At 38.6% G+C, this 26,172-nt stretch overlaps 1 protein-coding gene across 5 annotated transcripts in view; it reads right to left on the bottom strand.

The window, feature by feature from the left end:
- Positions 1 to 26,172, bottom strand: part of TBC1D30 (TBC1 domain family member 30) — a 65,181-nt gene that overhangs the window by 10,741 nt on the left and 28,268 nt on the right. For 4 of the 5 annotated variants that reach the window (XM_067469087.1, XM_060777522.2, XM_060777519.2 and 1 more), the window contains 7 exons: positions 19,459 to 19,520; positions 18,778 to 18,843; positions 16,643 to 16,768; positions 9,713 to 9,898; positions 9,236 to 9,404; positions 8,073 to 8,241; positions 3,911 to 4,016 (listed from right to left, as the gene is read on the bottom strand). In XM_067469087.1, the coding sequence (XP_067325188.1) occupies positions 3,911 to 4,016; positions 8,073 to 8,241; positions 9,236 to 9,404; positions 9,713 to 9,898; positions 16,643 to 16,768; positions 18,778 to 18,843; positions 19,459 to 19,520 (884 nt within the window). Of the gene's footprint in view, positions 1 to 3,910; positions 4,017 to 8,072; positions 8,242 to 9,235; positions 9,405 to 9,712; positions 9,899 to 16,642; positions 16,769 to 18,777; positions 18,844 to 19,458; positions 19,521 to 26,038; positions 26,132 to 26,172 lie in introns of those variants that run through there. The other variant, XM_060777521.2, reaches the window with a different exon arrangement.

The raw sequence follows: 26,172 nt of genomic DNA, 5'->3' as shown, positions 1-26,172 counted from the left end.
TCATAAGAGCATATAATAGCCACCAGTAGTCCATAGGACTCACTCTGCCTACCCCTGGCCTAAAATGTAAAAATCAAGTTTGAAATTATCAGTAGACTAATTCAGCAATCTTTTCTGATCTGTCAAAGGGCTCAAGAAGATAAGCTAAGGATCTGCTACTGTCACCCGCAACATCTCCTGCCTGAGGCAGGTGCCTTATTTCTCTTAACAGGCAATGCTGCTACAAACAGTTTCATAAGAATGTTTGTTGCTGGCATTTTCAAGGCCTTTTACCAAAGTACATAATTATGTTTTTTAAAACTCTGTTCTATGTCAGAAGGGACTGAACAGAATACAAGTGTTTTGTGATTTCTCCAGGGAAATTAATAAAAACATGAGGACAAATATGTTCTTGCTGTTACTGAATCACAGTCAACCAAGATATTTTGAACATTGTGGGCTTGATAAATATTTAATATTCAAAATAATATTGAGCGATATACTTGGCAGGTTCTCGAATATTGTTTCTGTACTATGATTCCTGTTGCCTTAAGGAGCAACACTATAGATACTATACACTGAAAACACTATAGATACTATACACAAAGTGGAGTCCACGACATGTGAGTGTGTAGAAGAGCAGACCACCTATAGCAACGCAGTCTGAGCCCTGCCACATGTACAATGGAGGACCTTCTCATAGCAACACCAGAGGTACTCCAAGTAACCAGCTACTGATCAAAGGACATTTAGCAGAATGCCAAGTTTTTAACTTTGTTTGTGTTTTTAAATACATTACAACTGTACCCTCGGTTTGCTTCTGACACGATAAATAAATAAACAAACTGAAATTATATGAAATAGCCCGCTGCTTCTTAAACTGTGGATCCAAATCCCAAATGGGGTCCCTTTAGCACAATATTAAGGTCACTAAAATTTCACAACAGTAAAAGGTTTTTGAATGCCACCCATTTACACAAATCTATTAGCAAGAATTTATAGTGGACTCTGTTTATAGTGGACTCTGCAAAAAAATGCTTCAGCCATACTCTGCAAAAAAGAAACTCAGACTGTTTAGCAAGCCATGTAACTGCTGATTTATTTTCAGTAAATGTTTGAATTTTAACCTATTTATATAGCTATACACCTGCAGTCGCATAAAAAGTTCTTAGGCGGAAAGGGGTTGTAAGTGGGAAAAGTTTAAGAAGCCCTAAACTAGCAGATGTTGAGACTTTTTATTGCTCTTATGTGATAAAAAGCAAAAGTGAACAAAAGTCATAAATAATGACATTTGTTTTGCTAAAACTGAACTGATCCCAGATGCAGTCTCTACTGGCTTTAATACAGATATTGATGAAATATTTTTGAATGAATAAATAGTGAATGCACTTGCCCTATACATAAGGCACAAAAGCTGCCACAGAAACAAATCTTCTACTTGCTTACGTGAAGAAGAGACAAGAGAATCTGAAGATGCACACTAAAAGTCTTGAAACATAAAGTATCCTTTTTTCATTTTGTGTGGCAGCACATCTGCAAGCATAGGAAACAAGGGTTTCCCAAGAGAGGATGCTGCACAAGATTGTAAGACTGGAAATTACAGGCAAAACAGCAGCTACATAGATTCCCCTTTAATGGAGTCTGATGGCATTTATCTGCTTACTTACTATATATTACAACCCATTCCTTGGGGGAAAGAGCTTCAAGGAAACCTGGAAATAATTTACACTTTTAATGTCAATTGCAAGCTGTTAATGTCAATGGCAAACTGTTCCACACAATGTCTGCTTCTATAAATGAAACAGTTACAGTGCCACTACAATTCTTTCTGTGCTACTGATTTCTTGTGACAGAGAATAGACAGAATTCCTGCTTTCTTTTTCACTGTGTAACTAAGGCCTCCTGGTGGCGCAGCATGTTAAACTGCTGAGCTGCTGAACTTACTGACCAAAAGGTTGGCGGTTCAACCCCAGGGAACGGGAGTAGCTCCCGTTGTTAGGTCCCAGCTTCTGCCAACCTAGCAATTCGAAAACATGCAAATGAGAGTAGATCAATAGGTACAGCTTCTGTGGGATGGTAATGGTGCTCCATGCAGTGATGTTGGAGATGTCTATGAACAATGTTGGCTCTTTGGCTTAGAAATTGAGTACCACCCCTCAGAGTCGAACACACTAGACTTAATGTCAAGGGAAACTTTTACCTTTACCTATGTAATTAAATAGAGAAATGTATTCGTTTTCCATAATATCTTAAAAATTCCATATTCTTTAAAGGAATGCACTTATCAAAAGAAGCAACCAAGCACCAATAGACTTGATTGTGTTAATATTTAAGGGCCAATATTTTAAATGTATTTTTATTGCTTTTTAATGAATTTTTATTGCTTTTTTAAAGTATTTTTATTGCTGTTGATTTGTTTATGTGAATTGTTGTGCTCTAACTGTTTCTTTGTCGGCATCTAATGACTGCCAGTTTGTAAACCGTCCTGAGTCCCCTTTGGGGGTTGAGAAGGTCAGGATACAAATGCTCTATATAAATAAATAATAAATAAATAATAGGCCCTTTATCTGAAGAAACCAACCAGATGAACACTATCAATATTCAAAGGACACAGCATATCCTTCTGTTCTCTGCATCAAGTCCACATTTGTGACTAACTAAGATCAGCACGGTCTTTCATCCATAGATTGTGGCCTACCATGGGCTTACAAAATAAAAACGGGAGGTTACTTAAATGCACCCCCCCCCCCTTAATCATGGCCAGTGATTATGTTGTTGAGAGAATTTCATGTAATCATCATCCCAAAAAGTAAGTTTTTCCAAATCTGGAGAAGTTTCCAGGTTCTGGGAAAGCTGTATCTCTTTTTTTCCTTTCTGTCCTATGTAAAATGGGTCAACTTTATTGTGACTAATACCATATCTTGACTTCACACATCAAACCAACCACTGAAATGTAATTCATAACAGAGTAGGCAGCAGTTTAAGGCTGACATTCATCACCGCCATTTCAGTATACAAACTGACATTTGAGGAATTGTAAAATCCTATTTCAAGACAAACGTGGGCAGTAACCCCATATTATTTTAAAAGCACAATAGAGGTGCATTATTCATAAGGTTCCTTCCCTGCCTTTAATGTTCTTGCCAAAGTTGGATAGAAAGCAGGCTCCACAAGGATGAATTATACTACTAATAACACCATGCTTCAATAAAATATGAGAGAACACTTGAGAACTTCTGTAAGGTTTCTAAAAACACTATTTCAAACAAAAGAAGCTACTTATCCCAAAATAAACCTTTCTTCCATCTGAATATAATATGATCTACAGGTCTACTGGAGTTGTTTAAGATTCATTACAGTAGTATTTCTGGTTCCTGTGTATCATTGTGAAAGCTGAACAGTGAAGAAATTTGACCAAAAAAGAATCAGCTCATTGGAAATGTCTACAGATATCATGGACTTAAAAAAAAACAAAGAAGTGGGTGCTAGACCAAAACAATTATGAAATTTCCCTAGAAGCTAGAATGACCAAATTGAGGCTATCATACTTTGGCCATATTTTGAGATGTCTCAACACATTATTCATTATCAACTTTTGAAAACTCATTAATGATTGGTAAGGGTCAACAAGAAAAGAGGGAGTCCTTAGTTTGGAGATCCTGTGGAAATCTCTCATTCATAGGGTCACCACAAGTCAAAGTCAACCTGATGACAATAATAACAATCACAGCTTTTTCAGATATATTTGACAGATGACAGAAGTTGAACCCAAACCAACTGGAAAGCAAATCATGTAGTCTACCATTAAACTATAAACTACATTAAATTACAGTCTTTCTCCATTTTATATTGGGGGAACCTTATCTCTACGTGGACTAAGAATATCCCACTAAAATTTTACATTTGTATAAACACTATTATATACACCAACCTGCATGAGTTCATTGCTGTCAATAAGGCTATCTTCCAGCATCTCTTGAGTTAACTTGCCCATAGTGCCGTAGAAGTCATCTGCAGTTTCACAACAGTCTATCTGCCTGCATCATAATAAAGATGCTTACGTTATCTAAACACCATGTTATTATCTGAATATACAGCACATTAACTACTCTGGGAATCAAAGTAAATTCAGGTCTCAATATTAATGCATGCATTTCATAAACAGCTTGATCCAGAGAACAAGATAGTGTATGCTTCAGAAAAGGGTTAAACCCTTGTGCCAGCAGAACTTGTGCCAGCAGCCAACTCTCTCACACCAGAAGCGACTTGCAGTTTTTCAAGTCGCTCCTAACGCACAAAGAAAAACATAGAAATAATACTGATATTTCCTAAAGTTTCCATTGCCCAGGTGTCCCTTGGGCAATGTCCTTGCGGACGACTGCCAGTTCTCTCACACCAGAAACAACTTGCAGTTTCTCAAGTCACTCCTGAAACGAAAAAAGCAGCACAATATACTTGTCTCTCCACATTTGTAGTTTTTACTTTTGCAGATTTGATTATGTATGAATTTGATGAAAATGTCATCTCGGGGGAATCCGGTGTAGCTCAATGGTCAACTTCCTCCAGTCATATTTGAAGACTTAAGAGATTTCTAATGAGAACATCTTCCCAGACCCTCCAATGCGATTTTATGGTCAGCTTCCAGCAAAAGTTAACCATTGAGCCATGCTGGAAGACCTAGAAATTGCTAGATAGATATTATCTCAGGTAAAAAATAGGAATTTATTTAATCAATGTATTGTCAATTTTTCACTTCCACAGGTGTCCTGTGCCCATAATCCCAGCAGATGTGTAGGGCTGATTATACATAATTTCCAAGAGAAGGGTAATCTAACCAAATATTCTTAGGATCTTCTGCTGTTTCCATGACCCAAATATCAACTGCAGAACTCTGATCAATAAAATGGGCTGCAAATGTTACCAAATGTTTGATAGGACCAAAACCTTATGTGGGAGAGGGAAATGATTCATCCTTTTCCACATTCAGTGACATCTATAACTCCCATGGAGCCTGCTGCTATCTTCATGAAATGTTGTTTATTCTCTTCATCAAAAAGGAAGCATCTCTTATCAAGCGGTATACAAGTAAATGGGTTTCACAAACATCACTGGGAAACCTCAAAAGGAGAGAGTTTCAACCATTCCTTTAAAAGAAAATTACTTCACAAATATAGATTTTGAAAAGTGTTGTTTAATATTTATATATGTAGCCCCAATTTAGAAAAGAAAAACCCTTGGCTTCTGTAATCATGAAGCTTTTAACTGCCACAGAAGAATTATTATTTTCCACCTCTTTTAAATCTTATTTCCTCCCCTTCAATAGCATTTGATTAATTTTTAAAAAGCTGAACTGTTTAGGGCAAAAGAAAGAACAGATAAGTAGTAATTTAAGACATCAAATCACACACTCTGAAGGAATAAATGTTATAATAACTTGCACATTTTGGATGAATTCACTATTTCTGATGGCTTGATAATCCTACTTTAGCATGCTTTTCTAAAGGTAAGCAATAGTTTTGCTTAGTCTTTCTTAAAATAAATAGCAATGATTCCCAGAATTTTATATTAATTATGGAAATGTATATTTGGCATGCTCCTGTCTTTTGGACGGTGGGTGATACCGTCGATTGGATGCATAAATTTAAATGAGTGTTTTCAAAAAGGATCATGATACATATTGCTCATCTGGTTTCCAGCAAAATACATTTTAAAAGACATATTTTGAAACCTTTAAAAATAAAAACATGTTTTTCTTTTCAAAAGAATGAAAATGGATGTGTACATATGGCAAACAATTCCTTAAAATGTTGTGTTTCCTTGATAAACTAGTTTTCTTTGTAAATAAAGAATTAAAATTCTTCTTCACAATAGAGTTGTGCATATTATGTTCTGGTTTGATAATGACAAGTTTAATTATATCAAACATAAAGCAGTGGATTCTATTTTTCCAACAGATTTATATGAACAATGATCTCAAATATCTGCATTAATGACTCACTATATGAGATTTCAGATGTGGCTGAAAATTTAGCTTATGGTTACCCTGGAAACCAGTGATGCTAACTTGCTAACTGAAGAAGACCTGCATCTTTTGTTCTTAATGTAACTAGCAAAATAAATGGTAGTTCAAACCATCTTCATTTTAAAAAATAGACTTATATAGAAGGATTTTTTTTTTAGAAAGCATACCATATTCCTCACAAAAAATTGAAATTTTTCTTAAAGCCCTTGCTGCACATTTTTAAAATCAAATGTTCTGGAAATGAAAAAGCACTTATATTTTTACTTTATTTGAAAAAAGTCTCTTTAATGAGCAGATTGTTTCCTAGGCTTTCTTTAAGGACTACAAAGATGGTGTAAACACTGTGGTTTAGTGGCCATCTGGATATTGTGACTTTCTAGTACAGTGGTTCTCAATCTGTGGGTCCCCAGGTGTTTGGCCTACAACTCCCAGAAATCCCAGCCAGTTTACCAGCTGTTTGGATTTCTGAGAGTTGAAGGCCAAAACATCTGGGGACCTACAAGTTGAGAACCACTGTTCTAGAAGTTGTTGGACTCCAACTGCCATGGTCCCAACCAAAATGACTAACGATCAGTTAATATTGAAAACCAATATTTAGAGGAGTGTCTAATTTCTTGGCTTCCCTGAGCCACATTGGAAGAAAAAGAACTGTCTTGGATCACACAGAAAATACAATAACACTAATGATAGCTGATGAGCAACATTGCGAATAATACTCCGATATATGTGGAAGTAACATACATTTAATATTCCATTTTGTTTTGTGGTTATCTACAAAGTTCATGCTCAAGAACCACATAATTGAGTTACCAAAAAAACCCCACCACCCAAAAATTAATAATGTTTTAAGTAAGTTTATGATTTTGTTTTAGGCCACATTGGTAGCTTCTCCTGGGCTGTATGTGGCCAACGAGTGGTTGGTTGGATAACCTTGATTCAGTGTGTCCCAGATTGCCCACTACAGTTATTTAAAAAACACGATCTCAATATACATACACTGTAAAAGTCTCTGTTCCAGTAGTGTTATAATATACAAATTAATTCATTATCCATATCCACTGAGAAGATAAGGACTGGTAAATCTCTCAACAGAAAGCTTTTCCTCTCTAATTTAGATTAAGAAAAAAGAATATAGGATGGGAGGATAAATTTATGTGTTATAAGGCTTACAAGCTTAGTTCTGGTACTAATCTTAAAGCAGATTAGCCCTGTTTTTTGATACTTAATATATGTCTTTTTGTTCCTCTTTTTGGCTTGTGAACCCCAAAGTTCTAGGTTTTTAGTGATGAGCAAAGTAGATGCCAAAAACTTGAAGCCTGTGTTATAAACAATGAACTGTCTTCTGTACATCCTAGATCAGCCATGGGCAAACTAAGACCCGTGGGCCGGATGCAGCCCCTTGGGCTCTTTCCTCTGGCCCCAGTCCCGTAGCCAGTCACGTGTCACATCCTCCTCTCAGCAGGAGGAAACAGAGGGCCATCACAGTCTCCTGCCGACAGGAGAGCCCTCCCAGTCACACTCTTCTTGGCAGGAGGATGCAGCAGACTGTCAAGACAAGGGCCCTGTAGGCACACGTGGCTGTGCAGGGCTCTTCTGAGGAATCTCTTGGTCCTCCAGTGAGAATCTATGGTCATCTTTTGCTGAATACTGATCCTTAATTGGTTCTGGGAACCTAGAGATTTACAGCGAACATATCTCTAGAAATACCTGTGTGCTCCAGTAGGACTCTATGACCAATGTCTGGTGAAAGTAGACTGGAGTTGCATTGGAGTACCAACACCTCTAACCCCAGCAAATGGGGAGGACTGACTGACTATATAAGGAATCATTTTAAATATCAGGCAAAGGTTTCAGGCTCAACCACAGCAACTGCTTCCTCCTTCAGCAACTCAAAAGCATCTAACATAGTGGGAGCACTGCACTGGTAAAACAGAGAAGAGCTTTATACTTTGAGGAACAGGGTATCGTATAAAGATGAACAGATGTTATTTTTAGCATCTCAATATCATGCCATAAAGTTCTTTCAAGCAGACTCAACTTTCATTTAGGCATCTATACAAAGTCTACTTACTCTCCCAACTTTGCCCATATAGCCAAGGCAACTCGCAATATAATTTCTGACCCTTCAAAGAACACAGAATCCCAAATTTTTAGAACCGTATGATTAGGAAGACATGTTGCGAAGAGAGTAAGGAACCATTGCATAGTGAAGACATTTGTGAGTGGAGGTTCATAGCCACCTGTAACAGAAGAGAAGGAATAGCATTGTTCAAAATGTTATTGGATTTAAAGCACATACATTTATTTATCTCAAATAGTTTTAGATTAATGGTTCTCAATCTGTGGGTCCCCAGGTGTTTTGGCCTACAATTCCCAGAAATCCCAGCCAGTTTACCAGCTGTTAGGATTTCTGGGAGTTTAAGGCCATAATAATAATAATAATAATAATAATTCTTTATTTATATTCCAAAACATCTGGGGACGCACAGGTTGAGAACCACAGTTTTAGATTGTTATTCAACAGCTGTTGAAGTTCAATATTTCATAAAAAGATACCTTCAAAAAAGAAAGAAACTGAAGTAGTATGATTACATCTATGGCCATCTGTTCCCTTTTCCTATAAGGTTTTTAAGTTTGACTCTAGTTGGATTTTGTTTGTTTGTTCCATTTCTATTGATTGTGGTGCTCTGGAATGCAAACCCAAGCTCATTTAAGGTATTAACAGAAACCGCATCTTCTCCAATTGAAAAAGGAATACGTATTTGTCATAGAAATGAGATCTGCTGAGCACAAATATCTTCTACAAACAAGATACTTTTGGGAAAGAAAAGAAAAAGAAGGAAGAACTACAACCAATGCAGCATGAGAGAGATTATGCAGGAAAGCTATGAATGCATATGTTAACACGCACTTATCAAAAACTCCTAACAAGAGGTGGAAAGACTTATGTTTTGGGGCTACAACTCCTAAATCCTCCAGCCATGCATTCAGGGGGAAGCTGAAGTTCTAATCTTTAAAAAGTAACATTTTCCAGCTTTGTTTTTGTGTTTGACACTCTAGGAAAATCGCAGGGCCTTAGAAATTCTTCAATACAATAAAATAGTTAGCTCTCTATCACCCTAGAAGTTTTAGCCCCACAATCAGATGTATTATAAATACAATATTTTCAAGGTAACAAAATAATTTGAAACATTACATAGAAATACTGAAATGAAGACATTAGTATGTTTCTACCTCCGCTTTCCCTATTGGCAGCTCTCTGCAGAGTATCCAAATGCTGGGAAAGCTCGGGGAGTTTCATTCTCAGAAGGTCTCGGAACACAGCCATGTCAACACTTAGTGCTCGAAGGTTATTGACAAAGTAACTATCAGGAAGCACTTTATCAATTAAGTAGATCATGATCTGAAAGGAAAGTAGGAAATACTTGATATTAGTTCTCAGATCTAACAAGACTGAGGACAAATTAGATTTTTAAAGGACTAGTTGTCTTTTCATTTGTATAACTACAAACCATAGCATTAAGATATTTATTTAGTTCCAAAGTTAAAAAGAAAACCACAACAAAATCTAGATTCTTATTTCCAACAAAAAAAATAGCATTCTTGCATAAAAAGACTGCATACTGCATGCTTAAGAGAATTAATCATCTCTGTTATAAGTCATCAAAAAGCACATATGGATAAAGGTAACTTGTCAGTAATTTTACTCACTTTTAAAGCATCTCCCTCATTGCCTTCCATGACTTCCAGTATGAGAGCAGCTAGGATGTTAAAACCTTGACAATAGCCTACAGATTTGTTCCACCTGGCATAGGCTAGTAAGACCCTTTTTAATACTACTCTGTCTTGCTCTGCCTCCTGGCCACAGTAAGAACTACACCCAGTTCGATGAAGATCCTAAGGAGAGCAAAAAGAAAGACAAGAGACATGCACTTCCAAGATGATCATAGACCGTTAAATGCACACATGCACCACAATTTTGATGTATTTTTTTGTAGCAAACTGATTTTGCACTGTGAAGTAAAATGGCATATTTATTATTATTATTATTATTATTTATTATTAACTTTATTTGTACCCCGCTAGCATCTCCCGCAGGACTCGATGCGGCTTACACGGGCCGAAGCCACAAAACACAATACAATAGAAAACATAACACAACAATAAACAAGCAAATCAAACAATTAAGCAAAATAACCACAATGACAATACATCAAGACACTATTAAAACTGGTTCGGCCAGCGCAATGGGGTACAGGGTTAAAAGTGCTGAGATAGCAGGAGGAACGTGGGATTAAGTGCGGTGTGCAGCAACATTAGTTGTGCTAAAGTGCATCTAGGACTTGGGATGGGGATTCCTAATCTGCGAAGGCACATCGGAACAGCCAAGTTTTTAGGTTCCTTCTGAAAACTGCCAGAGTAGGGGCCTGACGAAGCTCTTTTGGAAGGGCATTCCAAAGTCGGGGGGCCGCCACAGAGAAGGCCCTGTCTCGCGTCCCCACCAAGCGCACTTGCGACGTAGGTGGGATCACGAGCAGGGCCTCCCCAGATGACCGGAGTGAGCGTGTGGGTTCGTAGATGGAAATGCGGTCACGCAGGTAGGGTGGTCCCAAACCGTTCAGGGCTTTGTAGGTGAGCACCTGCACCTTGAATTGGGCTCGGAAAATAAATGGCAGCCAGTGGAGCTCCTTGAACAAGAGGGTTGACCTCTCTTGATAATGAGCTCCAGTTAGCATCCTGGCTGCTGCCCGCTGGACCAATTGTAGTTTCCGAGCCGTCTTCAAGGGCAGCCCCACGTAGAGCGCATTGCAGTAGTCCATTCTAGAGGTGACCAAGGCGTGGACCACCCCGGCCAGATCTGCCTTCACGAGGTACGGTCGCAGCTGGCGCACAAGTCTCAGTTGTGCAAAGGCCCTCCCGGATACCGCCGACACCTGAGCCTCAAGTGTAAGCGAAGAATCCAGGAGGACACCCAAACTGCGGACCTGTGGCTTCAGGGGGAGTGTAACCCCGTCCAACACAGGTTGCCACCCTATACCCCGATCCGGTTTACGATCGACCAGGAGGACCTCTGTCTTGTCGGGATTGATCTTCAGCTTGTTCTTCCTCATCCAGATCGACACAGCGGCCAGGCACTCGTCCAGCACCCGAGAAGCCTCCTTGGAATTAGGTGGAAAGGAGTAGTAGAGTTGTGTGTCATCCGCATAGAGATGGCACCCAACTCCAAAACTCCGGATGACCTCTCCCAGCGGTTTCATGTAGATGTTGAAGAACATGGGCGACAAGATAGATCCTTGCGGGACCCCACAGGTCAAAGGCCAGGGGTCCGAGCAGGCGTCTCCCAGCTTCACCATCTGGGTGCGTCCCCCCAGGAAGGACCGGAGCCACGACAGAACCGTGCCCCCAAGGCCCATCCCGGAGAGACGACCCAGAAGGATACCATGATCGATGGTATCGAAAGCCGCTGAGATGTCCAGGAGAACCAACAGGGTCACACTCCCCCTGTCCAGCTCTCTGCGGAGGTCATCCACCAAGGCGACCAAGGCTGTCTCGGTGCCATGGCCAGGCCTGAAACCAGACTGTGCCTGATCTAGGTAGTTGGTATCGTCTAGGAAGCCCTGGAGCTGCGAGGCGACCACCCGCTCCAGCACCTTGCCCAGAAAGGGGAGGTTGGAGATCGGTCTGTAGTTACTCAGCACCGTGGAGTCAAGGGAAGCTTTTTTGAGGAGTGGACGAACTACTGCCTGTTTCAAACCAGATGGAAAAATCCCTTGCTCCAACGATGCATTGATAATCAATACAAACCAGTCAACCAACCCCTCCCTGGCTGATTTAATGAGCCAAGATGGGCATGGGTCTAGAGATGAGGTGGTCGCTCTCACAGCCCCAAGAATCTCCTCCACGATTTCAGGAAGAACATGCCTAAAAGAATCCCACAAAATTGGACAAGCAGGTACCTCCGTCACCTCTTCAGGCACTGCGATGGAATTGGAGTCGAGCTCGAGGCGTATCTGGGCGACTTTATCTGCAAAATGGTGTGCGAAATCGCGACACCGAGCTGCGGGGTCGTCAGGGACATCCTCCACCGCAGGTGGGTGGAGGAGTTCTCCCACGACCCGAAACAGCTCCGATGATCTATTTGCTGCAGATGCTATACGAGCGGTCGTGAATGACTTCCTGGCCGCCCGTATGGCCACGGAGTATGCCTTAAGAGAGGCTCTAGCCCGTGTTCGATCAGATACATCTCGAGATTTCCTCCATTTGCGCTCTAGCCCCCTTCTCGTGTGCTTCATCACAGCCAGCTCCTCGGTGAACCAAGATCATTTGGGGTATTTTACTGATATAACTCATTTCTGCAAATAGCTGTACTTTTTACATGCTTGAGAAAGGAAGTGTCCAATGTTCTCTTACACAGCCAGCTATTGTTGTTGTTGTTGTTGTTGTTATCATTATCATTATCATTATTTCTATTCCACCTTTCTCCCCACAGGGACTCAAGGTGGGTAATTACTTAGACAATCCCTTGTTGTCCGAGTATGATGGCCTTCCAAGTGTAGTGTCAGGGTTGGCTTGATGCGCCTTCCTCTTGATGCATTTCTCTTTTTCCCTCCATTTGTGCCTCTTCAAATTCCGCAGCACTGCTGGTTACAGCTGACCTCCAGTTAGAGCGTTTAAGGGCCAGGTCTTCCCAGTTCTTGGTGTCTATGCCACAGTTTTTAAGGTTGGCTTTAAGCCTATCTTTAAATCTCTTTTCCTGTCCACCAGCATTCATTTTTCCATTCTTGAGTTGGGAGTATAGTAACTGCTTTGGGAGACAGTGATTGGGCATTCGGACTATGTGGCCAGTCCAGTGGACTTGATGGTATAAGAGCATCACTTCAGTGTTGGTGGTCTTTGTTTCTTCCAGCATGCTGACATTTGTCTGCCTGTCTTCCCAAGAGATTGGCAGGATTTTTTAGAGGCAATGCTGATGAAATCGTTCCAGGAGTTGAGTGTGACGTCTGCAAACAGTCCACAGGCATATTAACAGGATTGGGAGGACAGTAGGACACAAGCACCTTGGTATCACGTTCCAAGAGTTGAATGTGATGTCAATAGACAGTCCACGTTTCGCAGACGTATAACAGGGTTGGGAGGACCGTAGCTTTATAAACAAACATCTAAGTGTCCCGATCTTCAAACACTCTCTGCTTAATTCAGAAAAATGCTATACTCGCAGAGCTCAGGCTGTGTTGTATTTTGGTGTCAATATTGACTTTTGTGGAGAAGTGGTTGCCAAGGTAGTGGAAATGGTCAACATTTTCTAATGTTACACCAATTATGTTAATAAGAACATGACAAAACCCAATAAAATTTTAAAACAAGGCAAATACAAAAAATTAAAATTAATTCAATATTTATGTCATGGGTATACAGTTAAAATACAATAAAATACCATTAAAATTACATTTAAAGCCCTCACAAGATTATCATACATTTAGAAACTATTCTTTCATTCACACTGTAAAGGACCAACCAGTTTGAGGAGCAAGTACTCTCTTTGCTCTGAAAATATGGACTAGTCACTAGAATGGACCCTGAATTTTACCAGCATCATGTTTTAACTTTCCAAAGATAAGCTCAGCAAAGCTTACAAATCATAAGAAACAATTACATTAAGCCTTCCATTTTCTACATCCAAGACTTGAAAATATTCCAAAATAAAATTTCCAAAAACCAAAACATTGATTTTGTAATTTTATATAAGGGACATACTTTTACTATGGCACTGCATATATTGGGCCTTGAGTATCCACAGATTTTGGTATCAGGGAGCAGGGGGTGTCCTGGAACCAAACCCCAACAGATGCCAAGGGCCCATTGTATAACCAATGAGTACACAATGATATAAAAATAAGAATCATTATATAGTAAGGGATGTTTCCACGTCTATACAGGCAGAGTAATAAACACAGGCGCGTTTCAATCAATTCCCCCACTCCCTGTTTTATTATAAGAAAACAGAATTGAGGTGGGGAACCAAACTGATAATTTCTTTTTATCTCCCAGGAGTTATATTGCTTTGGAGGTTATAAACCATTAGTGGGCAAGAGGTACAACAAATGCAATATTAATTTTTAATATGGCACAGTACAAACAAGATCTATAATTCAGGGCTGCCAATTAAGACCAGTCTTTCCGTATAGAATATTCAGGCAGATGCACAGCCTCATTGCTCCTAATATAAAACTAGGTCACCTTTCTCACCATATGGTATGAGTGTCTATTTTGCTCTGTTTTATTTCTATCTGTGGTGGGGCTTCATGTAGTGGAATATTCTTCTACGGTTTTCCATTCCTGCCTCTAGAAAATGAATGTGTCTGGGAGAATGGCTTTAGCCTTCATTTCTATTCTAGTTTTCAGAATAGGGGAACACGTGCAGTAGAAAAGCATACAGTCTGGGTCCAGGCTTTCCTGCTAATTGAAAACAAGGCCTCAGGTACAGACAGTTTTTTTAATATCAAATAGAGGTACATCAAGCAGCAATATGTATAGAAGCCTTTATATTCAGTTTTTGTTGTCAACTACCTTCAATCCCTTGAACGAGAGGCCTCAAGGCCACGTTCAGGTCTTGCAAACTCAGGACTATTGCTTTCCTGATTGGAGTCTATCCACCTGTAGTGTGGCATTCCTCATTTCATACTGCTCTCCATTTTAGCAAGCATTATTGTCTTTTCTAGTGAGTCATCTATTATCATGATATAGCCAAAGTATGACAGCCTCAGGTTAGTCATCTTCACTTCATTAGGCTTAACTTAGGACCCATTAATTTGTATTTTTAACAACCTATGGCATCCATTGAACTCTTCACCCTCATCTTAAGTAAAGCTGGATCTACACTACCTTATATCCCAGAATCCAATTCCAGTTTATCTGCTTTGAACTGGATTATGTAAGTCTCCACTGCCGTATAATCTGGGATAAGCAGATCATGGGATACAGGGCAGTGTAGAAGGGGCCTAGGTTGATTTTTTTCCTATCAGCTTTTTTCACTGTCCACTTTATGTGGGATTATTTAAAGGTTGCTGGTTTTCAAAACAAATAAGAGATAATATGTGCTATAGCTCTTAGAATTAGAAAGGACCTCAAATGCAGGACACACCTTATATACTCCAGGTTAATGCACCTGTGTTTGAATTAGATAGCCAAAAATGTAATGTGCAAAAAATTCAACTGCCTCATTTATGAAAAAGGATAGTTGGGAACAGTGTAAGGCTGTAGAAGGAGCTTGGATTCCTCTCACTTGTTGGCCCTTCCACTGCTTGCCTTGGTCAAGTAAGAGAAAGCCAAGCTCCCTTTGCCTGCACATTACATTAGGCAACATTTTTTGTAATGCTCTCCTCAAAATTGAGGTGTGCATTAAATTTGATGGCGCACAATAATCGATGGCACACACAACTCAAATAAATATGGTAACTACAGTATCTCTGACATATGTCTGTTCTGCTTCTACTGTAGTACATTCAGGAACAGCGAGCAGCCCACCATCACCTCAAATGGGCGGTTCCATGGTCAACCAGCTCTTAATATGAGGATTTTTCCCTAGTGATTTGTTTCTGTGTAATCTCCAACCATTGCTTATATTTATGCCCTTTGAAGCAGCAGAGAACATCTAGGAATGAGCATATTGCATGTGTATCAAAGTCATTCCACTGGTTGCCAAGTAGTTTCCAGGCAATGTGTTAGTTTTGACTTACATGGTTGGGGTCTAGGTTACCTACAGGATTACCTCCCATATAATCTGCCCCTTAGGACACTGAGATTTTCTGGTAGGTGGCTTCTCTAGCCAGCCACAACTCAATTGGCTTCTAGGGAGAGTTCTTTTTGTTACCTTTTCATTGGCCACCCCACAAATGTGGAATGACCCATCAGAAGAAAATCAGCAGCTAAATGAACTGTCAGAATTAGACACAACTGAAGACCTGTCTCTTCTGGCAGTCCTACCAAGTCAGTTTTTTAAGTCCTACCAAGTCAGTCCTATATTTTAATCTTTGTTCTGTATATTTTAATAAATGTATTTTATTGAATGTTTTAATGATCACATGTTTTTAACTTATGTTTTGCCTTGTTTTGAACCATGAGGAGAGGTAGAGAAGAAATAATATTTTAAATTTCTATTATTGTTGTTGTTATTATTATTGGGTTGTTGTAGGTTTTTCCGGGCTACTACTATTATTATTATTATTATTATTATTATTATTATTATTATTTCCCCCTGAATGTGAATTTGTATTTAGAAGCAGCACATAGCACAGCATTGTCCTCCAAAAATGTTTGTGCTGCATTTTCTATTTATCTTCCTACATATTAACAGGTGATTTACATTCTGTGTATGCTATCTCATTGGACACACTAAGGAATCTAAAACTGAGTTCACTACTGAAAGAAACAAAAGTAAATGAATTGATTATTCGCATGAATGACAAAATTAAGATTGAACAGCTATAATACAGTTATGAGAAATTTCAGCATTGGACGAAAGAGTAATATTTCCTGATCAATGGGTAATATCAATATAACTTTTAGTAGCCAAGCAGCAATGTTATATTGGCTATATGACTAAAAAGAATTCAGTAAGCAAATTAATAAACTTTGGGCTACCTTTACAATCTGAATTCCCATGGAGTCATCATCAGGATTGCTTCTGTCATTGAAAGTGAAGCGCATAGTTTTGTCCCAGTCGATTGCTATACTCCTCAAGTAGTGATCTGCCAAGGTGAGCCAGACCTTAAAAGAGATGTCCACACAACATAAATTATTTACATCATTTAAATAGAAACAATATACATAAATATATGCAAAAAAAATCTGCAGGTTTAATAAATTGCTATAGCAATCCCATGCATTATATATATATGTAAGTTTTGTTCATCGTAATACATAATGGTTGAAATAGAAGAGGAGAAAATGAAGCACCTGGAAGTCTGACTCTACGTTTAGGGTAAGCACAGGATAAGCTTAAAGTGGGTTTCCTAGCATATTTCAATTAATATATTTAGAAACATCTCTGTAATCATCAAGAGCTTTCCAAACAGTGTGTCAGCTGCAGTGTGTAGGTGTGTCACATGAATGTAACAAGAAATGACCAAAAAAAATTGGAAACATATGTTATCTTACAAATGATATATTTTTAAAAACCAAATGAGATATGTTGTATCAACATAAATTTCATTATTAAAATGTGTGTATGTTTACGTATCTCTTATAAGGGGTTGTTTTAGCCTTCAGTTTGCTAGTAAAAGTGTCGTGAAATGATGCATGTATAAAAAGTGTGTCACCAATCTGAAATGTTTGGAAAGTTCTGCTCTAGGCCCTTTTAGGTGTACCCAGATGAACATGCTTACAAATCCTCTTTGAAATTTACACCAAATACACAATAACCTAAAGAGAAACCTTCCCGTATGGAGACACAGTAGATGTTTGCACCACAGTTTCAGGTCTCATGGGCATAGAAAACATAGTTGCACATTATTGGTGCCTAAAACATCAAAGTGTGGGCAAACTGTTCAGTTACAAAACTCTTCATTTTCTTGTCTTTATCTGTCTAACCCACAGTTGACTTTCAATGAAAAAAAGTCATCTCCAATAATTGCAAAAGACTAAGGTTTGGATAGAAGACATGCAAATTATTATTTTGAGATTTGTAATCTCCCAGTAGAGGTTACTCAAAAGCAGCATTTCTCAACCTGGAAGTCGCAAGGGGATATCATAAGGGTCACCAAAGGCGATCAGAAAACATTTTCTGTCGGTCATGGGGGTTTTGTGTGGGAAGTTTGGCTCAATTCTATCATTGGCAGGGTTCAGAATGCTATTTGATTGTAGGTGAACTATAAATCCCTGCAACTACAACTCTCAAATATCAAGATCTATTTTCCGCAAACTCCACCAGTGGTCGCATTTGGGCATATTGAGTATTCGTGCCAAGTTTGGTCCAGATTCATCACTGTTTGAGTCCACAGTGCTCTCTAGATATAGATGAACTACAACTCTAAAACTCAAGGTCAATGACCAGCAAACCCTTCCAGTATTTTCTGCTGGTCATGTGTGCTATGTTTGGTTCAATTCCATCGTTAGTGGGGTTCAAAATGCTCTTTGACTGTAGCCAAACTATAAATCTCAGCAACTACAACTCCAAATAACAAAATCAACTCACCCACCCACCCCCGCAAACCCTTCCAGTATTCACATTTGGGCATATCAGGAATTTGTGCCGAATTTATTCAAGTGAGCAAAAATCCATCCTGCATATCAGATATTTAAATTACTATTCATAACAGTAGCAAAATTACAGTTATGAAGTAGCGAAAATAATTTTATGTTTGGGGGGTCACCACAACCTGAGGAACTGTATTAAGGAACTGTATTAAGGGTTTGCCACATTAGAAAGGCTGAGAACCTCTGTTCTAAAGCAATAACTCTGTTTAATTGGACATTAATAGTCAACACGGTGCATTCTCTCGACTAAAGACCTGGTCTGCTGGATTCACAGCCAACAGCAACTGAGTTTATACCATCAATGTTCTGTAGACATTAGCTGGGCTCTTGTAAAAAGCTGCTTTTCATTTTGCACTACTGCATTCAGATGAAAATAGTCATTATGAAATTATTGTAGAATCACTCTTAAAGTCAGCAGGAAGCACTTACATTAAAACTGGGGGGGGGGGGGAGAGAGAGAGAATATCTGAGAGATAACGCTATGTGCATTTAAATCCATACACGGACTATGTTCTACCTACCTTTCTCCTCCACTCCTTTGGTATTCCTGTTGGCAATCTAGCCACTGCTTTAAGAGCATCGTGCCACTGAAAGCAAACACCCAGAGACTGTTACATTATTCCAGTTCAGAAAAACAGTTTCACAGACATATTTTAGTAGAGTATAATATCAATTTACCATAAACTATTTTAAGATGAAGTACTCTTACACCATGTAACCTTGCCACATTACATGTGCAGAGCAGGGAGAGAAGAAAAAATAGCTTGCTGGCCAATATACCATTGTATATATATATATATATATATAAAGATCTGTTTCACTTAGAGACATACTTGAATAATTTTAGCTGCCCAGTCATACAGAATTTGCTGTTCTAACAAAGAAGCAAAAAACAGGATTTCCAAAGAAAACTGCTGGAGCAATGAATAAAGGTTCATCAGGATAACATAATTCATTTCTGCCCTGTACACCAATGTAGATTTGATAGAGGTGTTTTAAGGAGTTTCAGTTGTTAAATTCTAGTTTAATATTTGTATGTTATAGATTTTAAGTTGCACTATTTTTGTAATGTTGTGAGCCAATTTGTGTCTCCATCTACAGAGAAAAATAGGAAACAAATATAATAAGAATAATAATAAATTTTCCATGCATTCAGAGTATATCATTTAACCGTGTATAGCTGTACAAAAATAACACATTACCTGCTGAAACCCATGTTGACCTAAAGATGGTTCAAGTGTAAACTTCAACTTTGTGTCAACTCCTATGGAGTAAAAATAAATAAAATCTCAATTACTAAAATGTTGATTTAGGAACAGAAGAAACTCTACATTGGGCAAACATGACCTCTTGAATGCCTCAAACATCAAAATATAGTATGTGAGAGTAGCATATCACTTTAGGTTCGAGACCAAGCTAGAGCGTTTTAAATTCTAATACAAAAGACTTTGCTCTTTTCCTATGTAACATAGTACTTCCATGTGAAACAAATAAGCTAGATGGCATGCCCCCTGCCCTCCCCAATGTACGACGTGAAGTTGCTGCCATTTGCAAGAGAAATAAGGTTGAACACTGTGAAAGCCACCCACTGTATGGCTATCAGCCTCCTCCCAGTAGACTTAAATCAAGGAAAACTTTCGTGAGAACCACCACTCCTCTAACTGTGCCTCCTACAACAGCAAGAATATCTCTGTGGATAGCAACATCAGGCAATTCCAGCTGGATGGACCCCCACGAGGGACTTCCTCCAGGAGCAAACCAAGAACAGGCAACTTCGAAGTCCCTGAACAGATTCAGAAGTGGAGTTGGCAGACCAAAAGACAACCTGGCAAAATGGCACTACCTAGAAGAATCCTCCACCTTGTGCGACTGTGGAGCAGAACAAACATTTCAGCATCTGTGTGCTTGCCCACATTGCCCTGCCTCATGCACCCAGGAAGAACTGTTTAAAGCTACAGACAATACAGCTGCTGTTGCCTGTTTTTGGTCTAAAACAATTTAGCTGCTTGTGATCCTTTTATTTTATCAGTTTTAAACTTATTTATTAATGCAATACTTTTGAAACGAAATAAAATAAAACAGAACACAGTTTCCTTCTTTTGAACAAAAAGCACATCAGATCAGTTTAGAGAATGGGAGGTTTCTCCGCAACATTCATGGACTCAGTATGTAAAGGGAGAGATTAACTGAGAGAACAAAGTTAGTAACATAAGCTTTCATAGACTAGATAAGTCTACTTTCTTAGCTGCATCTCTCATATTCTCATATATAGCTTATCAAAGAGAAGGAATGGTGGTTAAATAGGCGAGGCCAACACAGACTACTCATTTCCCACAGTCACCTATTACGCTGGCAATGTTAACAGGGAGAACAAAAGGAAGGCTGTTTATCCCTGTCTGGCAGTTCTCCATGCAAGCGCTGCACCAATACAGGAAGCATTAAACACATGTCATCTAAGACTACCCAGAGCCCTGCCATCTCTATTAGGGATACACATTATCCCTGTTTACTCTCTTGTTAGGAACAAAAGCCTTACAAATCATCAAAATTACTACTCAAAAGATATATTTATTTAAAATTCAGTGTACTTTAGCTGAGGATAATATTTTCATCCACTTTTCTTGCAGCTACCAGTACCCCAAGACTGGTTGGTAATCATGTGGCTTTACCTATAACATGTATTTTTGCTTTATGAAGTGCCCTTCATAAATACTGCTAAAAGTCCTTTTCAAGCACTTCTCATCATGCAGTAATCAGCTGTGACAATTTGCATGAAAGATTAAAAGTAATTATTATCAAGTAGTATAATTCAGAATTAGAACTACAATTGTTGATCTGTTATGAAAAAAACAGCTATCTGATATTTTTTCTGTTGAACAGATTCGGTTTCCTCTAGCTTTGTTGAGTTCCCTAATTAGATTGCATCTGAAGGATTTTTCTCTTGCAGTGGAATATTATAATAAGAGAAGAAATGCTTGAAACAGAACTGCATCGGGTAGTCTAAGACACTATTCATGATAGCTTTGTACCATGGCTGCAAAAGTTCTATTTATAACTACAAAATAGTTACGCAGACCAACACTGTAAAGGTTTCCATTTATTTATTTGTTTATATATTTATTTATTTGAAACATTTATATTTCGCCCTTCTCACCCCGAAGGGGACTCAGGGCGGAGCACAACATACAAATGGCAAACATTCCATGCCAGGACAAAAAATAACTATAAATACACACAAACATTAAAATCAGTCATATCTACTTTAAAATCAGCTGTTTTAGGTGCACATTTCATCTAAATTAGTATTAATGATGCAATTCTTTGCAGGTTTACCAAACATTAAGTTTCACTGAATTTCCAGGGATATAAGTGTACAGCCTCATTTGCCAGGAATTGGAAAAACATAAATCTCAACATTAAGATTTGACAATGATTTGACCTCACAATTATGTGTTTTCTGATGTTTAAAAAAAGCCAATAAGCAAAATAAAATATAAAATAAACAGCATCTGTTCTTCCAAAATTAACTTTTCATTTGTAACCAGATGTAATCTAAATTGCATACATAAATTTATCAGGCTGACATTTTATCAATATATATTTCTAAGGAGAAGTAGAGATCACGGTGAGGAATTTAGCTTTGTATTGCTCAGGCTTTCCATCATTAGGCCTTGAACTGTCAAACTAATTTTAAGGATGATAAAACATTTGCTCTTATGAAGGACTCATGCAAAATATGTAAACTGTGTAATGTATGCTCTCAAAAGTTGTACACTGTAAGAGTACAGGCCCTTCCACACAGCCCTATATCCCAGAATATCAAGGCAGAAAATCCCACAATATCTGCTTTGAACTGGGTTATCTGAATCCACACTCAGATAATCTGGGATTTTCTACCTTGATATTCTGGCATATAGGGCTGTGTGGAAGAACCCTACTTTTAAAAGGCTCTTCGACATAATGAAGTGTCGCTGTCCCACACTTAGGTGCTGAAATAACAACATCTAACACTGTAGGCACAGTAATATCGTGTAACGAAGTTTTCTATTGTGTTAAAGATTATATATCTTGACAAAAATCATCAAGTCCACTTAAGGTTTTTGCCACAATAAATGTGTATGGCTTTGCTGCAAAAAGAAACTGAAAATAACAGGATGCACCAGAAGATGATTCTTATATATTATTTCTTCAACTCTTAAAGGACAGTACTGTAGGCAGCACAGCATTTTCTCAATTTCATTAAAGCAATCATGACCGAGTGTTTCCATCACCAAACTAATCTCCAGAATAAGCTCAGTGATGACAAAATGAGCCTAATGTCTTGAAATATTATTTCCTGGAGGAATACAAAAACACCTCACAATTGTAGAAAATATTACACTTACAAACTTCATAGAAAATGATCTTTTATCATATGTTGTGGACATGTAAACATGCCAAGAAATATAGGATTCAAATGCACACAGTGATCCAGAAAATTTTAGGGGGAATCATCCAGCTAAATGGGAGACTTTTTCTACTTGATCTGACTGATAAAAGTAGCCAGGATAGACCATGACGATATATCACCACAGCAGCCAGACTACACTACGCACAGAAATGGAAGAGTACAACAAAACCAACAATGGAAGAATGGATAATAAAAATGATGGAATTGTCTGAAATGGACAAACTAACAGGACTTTATAGTAACCCAGTAACATTCAAAAATATTTGCGTGGGAAAAAAAAACCTGGATTCTGTGCCCTATTTAATCTTCTAAGATGCCAGTTTGTAGATTTTATTCTCCCTGCCTGACATTTTGATGCTGCATTCCATTGTTTCTGTTGTGCTATTTCAATTACTGCGTTTTATTCTGTGAGCAGTCAAAAGAGTGTATGCTTTAGAAAATAAATAAGAAGCCTCATAAAAACAACATAAGACTTGCTTGAAAGACAAAGATACTATACCAAAGTCTCAGCAACCTGGAGAAGCTGTTTTTATTAAAGGTATTGTATTGTAGTTTGAGACGATTTTTATGGCTGAATGCTATGGAATAATGAGAATTGTAGTTTTAAAAGGTCTTTAGGCTCCTCTACAAAATAGTGCGAATGACAACTCTCACAATTACACTATAGACCAGGCATGGGCAAACTTCGGCCTTCCAGGTGTTTTAGACTCCAACTCCCACAATTTCTAACATCCTACCAGCTATTAGAAATTATGGAAGTTGAAATCAAAAACACCTAGAGAGCTGAAGTTTGCCCATGCCTGGTATAGATGTACCCTAAGACACAATGACATTCTACACTATTCACTTTGGCTGAATATATGCTAGGGAATCATAGGAGTTGTAGTTGTAGTTGCCTTTAGACTTTTTGGGCAAAGTGTGCTGGTGCCACACCAAACTACAACTTCCATGATTCCATAACATTCAACCGTGGTCATTAAAGTGGTGTCAAACTACATTCATTTCCCCAGAAAGCAGGCAACCACCAAAAAAAACCCAAAGTAAAATACTTTATTTTTAACTGTTATTATAATACAGCAAAAAAATAAAAAGGTGTTACATTAAGTTAAGTGTATCTTTAATTGCTTTTATTGTATTTAAATATTAATATCAAGTTGATACAGAGTTTATGGTGTGGTATAGGCCAAGATATAGGCCTCTTTTTAATAGTAACTCTCAAGCAACCAGACATACAGTTATCCACCATCTAGCAATCTCTATGGCTTCCTTCTGAAACAAAGACACTACACTAAAGTCTGAGCAATCTGGGGAAAATGTTTTAACTACAGATACACCATTATAGCTGAATCAATTGAGTTTGCCATGGTTCAATGCTATAGCACCCTGGGAGGTTTGATTTACAAGGTTCATAGCAATGGTTCCCAACCTGTGTCCGCAAGAATGAAAATATGGTTTGTGACCTCACCATTACTAGACAGTTGCCTCAAAACCATGCGGCAACTAGAGTGACCGGTTTTACAAAACCCTCTTATAGTGCTGAGGCAACAGGGATGTTGTGAGAGGAGAGGTTGACTACCCAAGAAAGATTACTACTGCTACATCAATTCTAGATTATTAAATATGGTTTTCTGCGAGCGAGCAGATGGCAACTACTGGATGGCATGTGTTCTGTATGAGAAACTAGAGCTGATGTGGTCTATCCAATGTAATTTTCTGAATTAGCACCCCAACATCATGTTTTACAACAAATCGACAGAAAAAAAAACAGTTCAATACACAGTAATGTTATGTAGTAATTACTGTATGAATTTAACACCAAAATAGGCAAGGGTTCTTTCTTTCTCCCACCCTGAAAATTATTCCGGGAGGGAAGCAGACTGCGTTGGATAATACAGAACGTTGGACGAGTGAAGTTTGGATAAGCGAGACTCTACTGTATTGAGAGAGAGAGGGCTGGAGTTACATTTACCAAATGTACCTGCTCCAACTTACATACAAATTCAACTTAAGAACCAATCTCCAGAAGAACCTATCTTGTTGGTAACTTGACAACTGCCTTTACTTGATATATAAAAACCACTAAGGGCCCTTCCAGGCAGGTCCTATATCCTAGGATATGATCCCAGGTTTTCTGCTTTAAACCGGATTATATGAGTCCACATTGCCAGATAATCTGGGATAAACAAAAAAACCTAGGATCAGATCCTGGGATATAGGGCCTGCCTGGAAGAGCCCTCAGTGTGAGTGTGGGAGAGATTCAAACCCAGCTTCTGGAATGATAATAACTAAGCTCCCCCCCCCCCCAACTCTTAGCCCACCCATCCAAACCCAAAAGGACCAGACAAAGAGAGCAGAAGAAGCAGCCTATGCCCTGTCTTCTGCCTCCAGGACTCTCCAATTTATTTATTTATTTATTTATTTATTACATTTATATGCCGCCCTTCTCACCCTGAAGGGGACTCAGAGCGGCTTACAAGATATATATATCAGAGCGGCTTACATGATAGATATACATACAATATATTATTAGCATTGTACAGTATCAGTAATTTATATTACTACATTGTACTATACCATTATATTGTAATATTATTAGTAATATTACATGTAATATAAAATATATAATTATAATATCATATTATTGTTATTAGTATTATATTTTATTACTTTATAATATTATCAATATTGTATGTATATACAATATATTTTATTTATTTATTTCATGTCAAAAGCATTGCACAAATTTGTATAAAAACAATAAAAATAGAAGGAGCGCAGGTGGCTAAATATCTTTTGACCCAAAATGAACAACAGCAATAGTTTTGTCTGTAGCCTCCAACAATTCTTCCTCTGTACATGAGGCAGGGCATAGTGGACAAGCATACAGATGTGAAGTTGTCTGTTCTGCTCCACAAACATTTAAATATATTATATTATATTATATTATATTATATTATATTATATTATATTATATTATAAGCATAGCACAGGAGACAAGGTGGAACTGTCCCCTGGCCCCCTCTCTCTTCACTCTGGCACAGAGAGGCTGCATTATATTATATTATATTATATTATATTATATTATATTATATTATATTATATTATATATTATTAGCATAACACAGGAGACAAGGTGGAGCTGTCCCCTGGCCCCCTCTCTTTTCACTCTGGCCCAGAGGGGCAGTTGGTGCCTTTCTTACCCCAGGCGTAGCAACAGAAGCCGGCCCTTGGTTGGGAGTGCCAGTCCCGACCCTGGCTGGGTTTCGGAGGGACCCAAGCCCGCTCTGCCCTCCCTCCGTCCCTCGGCCTCCTCCTCCTCCTCCTCCTCCTACCCAGGGCGGCCTCCTCCGCCTCTGCCATCGCGAAGGAGCGCTCGAGGACGCGGCGTCCCCGGGCATCTTCTCCTCTCTCTCCGAGCCACAGAGCCTCCGCTTCCCTCCCCGGCTTAGGCGATTAAAGCCCTCCC

This window comes from Anolis sagrei, chromosome 5 (genome assembly GCF_037176765.1).
Source record: "Anolis sagrei isolate rAnoSag1 chromosome 5, rAnoSag1.mat, whole genome shotgun sequence".
NCBI classification, from domain to species: Eukaryota; Metazoa; Chordata; class Lepidosauria; order Squamata; family Dactyloidae; genus Anolis; species Anolis sagrei.
This window is presented reverse-complemented; position numbering and strand designations above follow the sequence as displayed.